Below are 9,859 nucleotides of genomic sequence, written 5' to 3'. Positions count from 1 at the left end.
ACATATATACAAAAATACACACACACACATAATTATCCATATACACTCACATACACACCCACAAACAGACACCCACAAAATCGCTCACACACACACACACACACACACACACACACACACACACACACACACACACACACACACAATTACACATATTCTCTCTCTCTCTCTCTCTCTCTCTCTCTCTCTCACACACACACACACACACACACACACACACACACACACTAATGCACACTGACCCACACACATATACACAGAAATACACACAAAGATGCACACACGGACACAAACAAACACACACGTAGACACACTTGCACATACACACACACGCACACACAATCATTCTCTCCCTCTCTTACACACACACACACACACACACACATATACAGAAAAATACACACACAAACAAACACACACACACACACACACATACTTGCATACATGCAAGTCTCCATACACACATACAGACTCTCTCACTCACTCACTCACTCACTCACTCACTCACACACACACACACACACACACACACACACGCACACACATAGAGTTGTTCCTATATCCAGGTGGGGACTCTCATAGACGCAATGACACATTCATACACACACACACACACACACACACAGACTCGTTCCTATATCCCAGTGGGGACTCTCATAGATGTAATGACACACATACACACACACACACAGACACACAGTTGTTCCTTTATCTCGGTGGAGACTCTCATAGATGTTATGACACACACACACAGGTTTGTTTTTGTGAATTGTGGGGACATGCCATAGGTTTCCATTGTTTTATACTGTACAAACAGTATTTTCTATTGGCCTAACCCCACCCTACCCCTAAACCCAACCCTCACAGGAAACGGTGTACAGTTTTACATTCTTAAACTCATTCTGTGTGATTTATAAGCTTTTGGCGAAATGATTGCTTAGGGCAGCACGGTGGCGCAGTGGGTAGCACAATCACCTCACAGCAAGAAGGTTGCTGGTTTAAGTTGGCATTTCTGTGTGGAGTTTGCATGTTCTCCCCGTGTTGGTGTGGGTTTCCTCCAGGTGCTCTGGTTTCCCTCACAGTCCAAACACATGCGTTATAGGGGAATTGGGTAAGCTAAATTGTCCGTAGAGTATGTGTGTGAATAAGTGTGTGTGGATATTTCCCAGAGATGGGTTGCAGCTGGAAGGGCATCCACTGCGTAAAATATATGCTGGATAAGTTGGTGGTTCATTCCGCTGTGGCGACCCCGGATTAATAGAGGGACTAAGCCGAAAAGAAAATGAATAAATGAATGATTGCTTATGTTATCAACTTTAAATGTGCCTTTTTAAAATTGTTTTTTCATTATTTTTATGTATTTATATTACATTGCAGCAAAAGAAACTAAATTTTACATAAACTGTACGTTTTATAATGCTACTCTAAGATGGTCATTCATTTTTTGTATTTAATTTCTGCAGCAAAACAAACAAAATGCATGCATTTACTAAACCCAACAAAACAAAAATGTAGAGAGGCTTCAAATAAAGGCAGACCTGACACAATACTGCTGTTTCTGTCATTTCAGCTGATGATAGTGTTTTTTGTCAGTGTGTTTTGATTGACTAAATGTTCCTGTTGGAAGAGAACATGTGTTCATGTTTTGAATAATGATTTGATTTTAAAACGTGTGCAGTGTTTTGTTAGACATGGTGTATTGTTAGTTTATTACTGTATTTTGAACATTAGTTTTGGGGTTTAGTTTACAATGTGTGATTTTGAGCATGAAATTAACCGTTTTGCCAATCTCTGGTTTAAGTGTGTTGGTGCGTTAATTAGGAAACTTGTTAAATGTTTTGAAAAAACTGTCATAGTGATTGTTAAAAACTGTATTATAAATAGACTTTTTCATAATAATAAAAAGTTGGCTTGGTAAAGGGACACATTACTTTTCTGAAAATATACATTTTATGCACCACTTAGCGGACTTCCACACAGGTTCTGCATCTTGTTTATATACACTATGAACAGCAGCTACGCTAATTATTCTCTTTATTCTCCATTTCTACCTGGCGATACTCTTCCCGAGGCCCTCAGATTATGCAGAGTCACTGATTCAATCCAAGACCAACGACGAGATGATCCCAAGGTTTCCATATCCTGGACCAGGCCGTATCCTGAGCAGCTACTGTGGTGGTCATGAAGGAGTGGAGAACATTAGACTGATTCCTGTGACGCTCCAGAGACAGACGAGTCTTCGCTGAGGCCAGCTTCCAGCCTCCGCCACTGAGACTGCAGCTCTGCACAAGACGTTTGGCCAGCGGAGAAATTAAAATGGTCATCCCCATCTGAGCCTGGTTTCTCTGGTTGGTTGCCTGGTTTTTTCTTCACTTTCGCCAATTAGTGAAGTTTTTTTTCCCTCCCCGCTGTCGCCACTAGCCTGCATGGTTCGGGATCTGTAGAGCTGCGCATCGTTAGATTTGCTCTTCAGTGTTTTGGACTCTCAGTAGTGATTATTAAACCACACTGAACTGAGCTAAACTGAACTTAAACACTACAAACTGAACTACACTGTTCCTATTTACTATGACCTTTTATGTGAAGCTGCTTTGACAAAATCTACATTGTATAAGCGCTATACAAATAAAGGTGAATTGAATTGAATTGAATTGAATTGAATTCACATTGCAATGAAAATATACTTATACTACTTTGAATTTGTCCATGACAGGGTTGACACAATTTGTTTACTGTTTGTAAAAAGTGCAGGAGCAGGACCAACATTAATTTCTTACAGCCTAAGGTCTAATTACAGTTTTTTACAATTGCTATCACAGTTTTTTCAATACGTTTAACAAGTTTCCTAAACTCTTAACACACCAAAACACACAATTGACAAAACGGTTAATTTCATGGTAAAAATCACACAAACTAAACCCAAAACTAATGTTCAGAATACAGTAATAAACTAACACAATACACCATGTCGAACAAAACACTGCAAACATGTTTCAAAATCAAATCACTATTCAAAACACGAACACATGTTCTCTTCCAAGAGGAACATTTAGTCAATCATAACACACTGACAAAAAAACACTATCAGCTGAAATGACAGAAACAGCAGTATTGTGTGTGTCAGGTCGGCCTTTATTTGAAGCCTCTCTACATTTTTGTTTTGTTGGGTTTAGTAAATGCATGCATTTTGTTTGTTTTGCTGCAGAAATTAAATACAAAAAATGAATGACCATCTTAGAGTAGCTTTATAAAATGTACAGTTTATGTAAAAAATAAAACACAGAGACAGAATTGCTGCAGTACAGACTTTATTTGCAAAAGGACATCACTGCAAGATGTACAAACAGAAAAGGCACCGCAATAATAATTAAAAACAAAAAAACAAACAAAGTAATTTTCTGCATTTGGCCACATGTTCTCATCCACATCACACCCGATGTCTTCTCAGGCCCGGCACAGGGATTGTGGCTCTTTGGCCTACTATGTTTTTCCCATAGCGACGCCTTTTCACCAAGCTGAAGCCAGCCTCGTCAACATAGATAATTTCATGTGGGACTGTCCTCCAACTCCATGACTCCCTGAAAGTAATTAGACACACTGTATGTAAATGCTGTACTGTATATCTACTGTGTGTACTAATGAACTCCAGGTTTACAGAGTAGTTTACTGCAAAACACACTGTGTATAGTACAGTAATGACTGTATTGCACAACCTTACCTGGATGTATTGGTGACGGAGTTCTTTGATGCGCTCACTATTCCTTTCAAAAACCTCAAGAGTCCTCTTTTAGAGCATATGATCATGTGATTGGAAAAACCTCAACACCTTAGTGTGGTTCCTATATGGGAATCTGCTGTGTTTTATGTATTTGCACAACTGCAATAAGCTGTTTCTCATTGGCAATGGAATAAAGTACAGGGAATATGTTTGAGTTTCAGTTCACAATATAAACAGCTGTTCACTTTAGCCTTTATAAGTTCTGTTTAGAAAATGATGTTATCTGTTCTGACATACAGTGTGAAAGCATTTGTAAAATTGACTGTAAAATGACATTGTTTTGGTCTTGGTTGAGCTTGTGTGCGTTACTTTGTAAAAGAAGTTCAGGCATTTGAAATTGGTGTTAACTCTATGCATTTTGTATCAAAGCAACAAGAAATGTGCTAATTGTATAGCTTACAAAGACGGATGTTGTGCAAACGGTGTTAAGAGTTTAGAAAACTTGTTAAATGTATTGGAAAAACTGTTATAGCGATTGGAAAAAAACTGTAACACAACAACTATGTGGTTAAATCAAAAATCTCAAAGGTTTTTGAATATGTTGATGTTTCAAAGGAACTTTATAGTGATGTGACCCAAACACTGTTTTGTCTTCAAATATCAGATAAAATATAATCATGTACTAAAAATCTCCATAAATTCTGCCAAAGTGCAATTCACTGTATATATTGTGTGAAGGTGTTTGAATTTGAAACGAACCTCTTATGATGTAATAACCAGTCTTCAGTTATATTATATAATATTTAGCTATATTAAGTAGTATTTAAACAATATTATACTTTTTATTCTGGAAGAAATTTCCGAGAGCGTTAAGTTCGTGCGCGGTGACGTCAGCGGAAGAGTCCTCCGTCTTAAAGCTCAAGATGGCGACGTCGACCAGGAAGTAGGTAAACAACCGTACGGGGATAAAAAAATATATAGATTAACCCCTCAAATACAGCCGTGCCGATCAAGAAAAAGACAGATTGAGCAGTCGTTAGTGTTCGTGGAGGGTTTTCGCGGACAGGGGGTGTTTATTATCGCGCGGTGAGTGAGCTTTCTGTCAGGTTAGCATGTTAGCTCGATTCAGACAATAGCGCTCCATTGAGTCTGTACGAAAAAACACACAGACAGCTGATAAATTCGTTAATAATTCAATTAAGTTAGTCTGTAATAATCGATATGAGCTGGGAATCGCGTTAAGGTGACGTGCTGGATGGGTTAGAGCTGTTTGATGGATGATTTTCAGGTTGACAAACGCCCAGACAGATTGTTTTATGATAATCACATATGAATGTAAACGGCTTTAGCTTGATATCGTCTGTTCTTAAAGGGTGGATGGGGGACGGGATGGGCTGTAGAGCTCTAAATTTAACTAACAGTAAACTGGACAAGGCCTTTATCACATATTTAACGTATTAATTAAACAGTTAGTTTTGGTTGTCTATCTGATCGTCTGTTATCTGTCTTTTAAGATGTGTAGTTGATCATTCTTTCGTTTATTAGGTGTGGATTTGAGTAAATTGCAAAAAAATGTTCTTGAAATGTTTTATACATATTCTTTTTACTTTCGAATACAAATATTGTCATTCAAAAATGACATTTTTAAAAAAAAATCACTGACTGTGGGTCAGATTAGGGGCAAAGCTGGGTTTATATGTGCATATTTTCACTTTCACCTTAACATAATTTAAGAAAATTATTATTTGCAAATTGGGCTGGGCGATATGGCAAAAATGCCATCTCTATAATTGTTTTTCATATATATTTCCAATGATACCAGTAAATATTTCAGTATAAGTTCCAGATTTAAAAAAGTACCCCAACAATGACTGAAGCCACAGAAATTAGAGGGTCAATTAAATGGCTTAACATATTTTCGGTGCATCTCTAATATCAACAGACTTATAGATTCCCTTTGTTACACATCTCTGCTGTGTGATTGGCTTTAAAATCAATAAAGAGTCAAAAAAGACCAGAGCTTATTATTGTTATTAACAATTTTATTGCGATTTGATTAAAATATCGTTTATCGGCCCAGCACTATTTCCCAATTTTATATCGGAAAGTCATGTTAGCAACCAATGACTATCAAATTACAATATTGTTTAAAGTCAATTAAATATTGCTGATGTTGTTTTAAAGTCAGATTTGAATGCAATTTCAGACGTATATTTAAAGTAGCATGGTAAACATCATAGGGATTCATGTTGCAAGTTATCACTTTGTTCAAAAATGAATGCATATAAATTCGAATATAAAGCCAACTTTACCCCAAAGTGGGTCAAAACTACACATTTTCATTTGTTTTGATTGAAAATTCAATCACAACTCTATTGAAGTTAAATAGTTTTGTATTGTGTTGTCTAGAATTAATATAAACATAAGCATGGCACTTTTTAGCAATATAAAACTGTAAATAACAACATTTATATTTACATTTATACAACATTTACATTTATATTTGTACCTATTGTAAATTGCATCACTAGTTTAAAGAATAAGCCGACAATTATAACTATAAATGTCAAGTGCACTTTTTCAGAGTTGTATGTTATATGTATGTGTGTTTCATTAAATGTGTTTAATTAGAAAAAGAATTATGCTAGGCAAAAATTAATCGCTCCAACATAATATATGTGTGGGAACGCTGTATATTTAAATGCATGCATATATTTGAGAAAATGTTTATTTATATTAAGACATAATTAAGACATCAATATTACTTGATATTGGAAATAATTTGCTTTGCTATATTTTGTTTTGCTGTGATTATATTCATATCGAAATGTATTTTTCAATAGATGACTTGAATAGATCTATTGGGACGATTTCTGCAATTTAGACCGACATGGATGATCAAGTCTTTTCCTATGCGGTGCATCTGCATAAACTATAATAGATTGGTGTATAAGTGTATATATAAATATAACAGAGCAAAATAAAAGTGAAATAAAACAGTGTTTTAGTGTTTTCTGTGGAGTGTAACCGTATTCAGGTACAGAAATTGAACAATCAAATGTAAAATAAAATGGTCATTACTATATATATATATATATATATGTATATATATATATATATATATATATATATATATATATATATATATATATATATATATATATATATATATATATATATATATCTCTTTTAATCTTTATTAAAAAATCTAATCTTGCGATGTGACTATTGTGGAGACACAGATTGCGATATTGATGCTATAATGATATATTGTTCAGCCCTAATGTATCTGATATAAATTATATATGAGTTTACACATCTTTGTATGAAAATTGTTTTATTTCTGTGTGTGTGTGTATCACACGTGCATTAATTATATATATATATATATATATATATATATATATATATATAAAACGCACACACATTTATTATCTCAAAACATACTTTTATTTTGGTTGCGATTTAATCTATGCCCAGCACTAAAAAAATAGCTGTTTTCAGAACTTTGCAGTATGAATGCATGAATTTCTACATTTTATCTTGCTAGTTACCTCATGAGTAGTTGAATAAAGGGTTCAGATAATCAGTTCTGGATAGATGCCTATATACAATCATGCATTCTGCTTTATCATCCGTAAAAAGGCTTCCCAGCTGAACTCATCGACCTCACTGTTTGTTTTGATGGGATTATTTGTGCTGGTTATTACACTGACTGATTTTCTCTCCCTCTGTGTGTGTCAGAGATGGCTGGTGAATGACGGGGGTTTGACATGTTTCTGCTCGGAGCCTGATGCCCTCTCTTGCCACGTCTGTTGTCATGGACACGGAGGACTATCTGCACCCTGAGGGCCCTCAGCTGGGGAGCCCCAAATTCAGCGCTCCCAGTCCTCCTCTCACAAGTTCCATGGAGGTACATTCAGCCCTAAACAACCACACACATTTTGCATTAAATCAATGTTTACTGTAAATCATACCGTTACCCCTATGTTCAGAGATGTTCATGTTCAGACTTGAGTCCTGAAACTGAGACCCTCTGAAATGAATGTTAAGAAATCTCAGTTTTAATTTTATTTTCTGCTCTTATTTAAGGTTTAATTTACAGTTGAGGTGAAAATTATTCACCCTTCAGTGGATCTTTTTTCTTTTTCAAATATTTCCCAAATGATGTTGAACAGATTCAGGAATTTTTTTACAGTATTTTCTTTAATATTTTTTCTTCTGGAGAAAGTCTTATTTGTTTTATTTCAGCTAGAATAAAAGCAGTTTTTATTTTTTTAAACCCATTTTAAGGTTAATATTATTAGCCCCCTTAAAGCAATATTTGTTTTGGATTGTCTACAGAACAAACCACTGCTATACAATGACTTGCCTAATTACCCTAGTTAAGCCTTTAAATGTCACTAAGCTGAATACTAGTATCTTGAAAAATATCGAAGTAATTGAAAAGAAATCAGTTATTAGAAATGAGTTATTGAAACTATTATGTTTAGAAATATGATAAAAATATATTTTTTCTCCGTTAAAAAGAAATTGGTGAAACAATACATTGGTAATTATTATAATAATAATTAATTCAGTAGGGCTAATAATTCTGGCTTCAACTGTATAAAAGTCATTATGAATATTTTAAATAATACTTTTGGAGTATTTCTTATGATCTTTCCTTTTTGCACATCATTTTCCATGATGATTGCTTATAACTATATAAAATGTAAAAAATAAATGACATTAAATATATTAAAATGTGTATATACATTTCCCCACACATAGATGGCTACTTTTTTTTTTAACCATTTTAAAAATTTGGTATTATTTGTTTTGATTTCCTAATTTTGCATTAAAGTTCAACATCATTTAATCTTACAATTATGTAAAATTTCACCCAGACATGCTCAGTACAAAATGAGATGCTTTAAGGAATAACATCTTTTTATTAATGGCATGCAGGACATCAATGCAAAGTCAAAATTGCATATAAATAGCTCACCTGGACCTTTCCTGTATTAGATTTGTTACTATATTGAACTCAACATACATACAGAAAATGAAGCCATGTTTTTTGGACAGTTTATAAATGTTACTGTTAAAGTTGATTTCTATTAACCTCTTGTTATTGCAATACAGTCAGTCTTATAGTCTGTTTTCTTCTGCACTATTTTATGTCATATGTTTGATTCCATATTTCATTAATCTGATTAAAACTATAATTAGAATTTTCTTCATAACTATTACACTAGCTGTTTTTAACACTTGGTCAGTTTTTGCAAAACTTAGACGTTCATGTCATTTAAAACACTGAAAAAATAAGCTTTTCATTGTTGTGAGGGTTTATTAGGATGGATAATATTTGGCAGAAATATAACTATTTGAAAATCTGAACACTGAGGGTGCAAAAAAGGTAAAAACTGAGAATCACTTTTTAAATTGTCCAGATTGAGTTCTTAGCAATGCATATACTAATCAAAAATTAAGATTTGTTATATTTATGGAAAGAAATGTACAAAATGTCTTTTACTTAAAGTATTGTCTTCCTAACTATCACCCTAGTTGTTCTTAAACCTTGTTGTTCATGTCATCTGAAAGCTGAATAAATAAGCTTTTCATTGTTGTGGGGTAGTAGGGGTGTCAAAATGAATTGTTTCTTCGGTGCACCTCGATGCAGACGCGGACAATTCGGTATCGGTTCAGTAATAATCATAACCGGTTAATATGAACTGACATCGTTTATCTCATATGCGCTATAGCTGACTATGGCGAGGGAGTCGAGCGGCTGAATGCGAGTATTTACAACACTCCAACTACTTAAAATCACAGAAACTGTGCACACTTTCACTGTATGTGTGTTTGCTGGATCAGTCTTTCACTGACACTTACAGCAGAAGACCCTGTTACATAGCGATTGAGAGAATGAAAGTAAATTTAATTTCTCTCTCTCTCTTTCTCACTCACTGTGACCTGCTGGCGTGACTTTTCCTCTCCTTTCGGCTGTTTTACAGCGATACTTCTGGATACAGACATGAGCGCGTGCCTGCAGAGTTTTCTCCACTGTGTCTATCATAAATCAGCTGTGATCTAGCGAGGGGTCGTTCTTGAACGAGTCGTTCATATTGAACAAATCGTTTGGATGACTCGAGCGTC

The 9,859-nt window shown here is 34.8% G+C and overlaps 1 protein-coding gene across 1 annotated transcript in view; it reads left to right on the top strand.

The window, feature by feature from the left end:
• Nucleotides 1-4,628: 4,628 nt before the first annotated feature.
• Nucleotides 4,629-9,859, top strand: part of sbno2a (strawberry notch homolog 2a) — a 101,864-nt gene continuing 96,633 nt past the window's right edge. Inside the window, 2 exon segments of the mRNA XM_056446285.1 lie at nucleotides 4,629-4,665; nucleotides 7,463-7,631. Coding sequence (XP_056302260.1) covers nucleotides 7,512-7,631 — 120 coding nt within the window. The 5' untranslated portion in view covers nucleotides 4,629-4,665; nucleotides 7,463-7,511.

This window comes from Danio aesculapii, chromosome 2 (genome assembly GCF_903798145.1).
Source record: "Danio aesculapii chromosome 2, fDanAes4.1, whole genome shotgun sequence".
Lineage (NCBI taxonomy): Eukaryota > Metazoa > Chordata > Actinopteri > Cypriniformes > Danionidae > Danio > Danio aesculapii.
This window is presented reverse-complemented; position numbering and strand designations above follow the sequence as displayed.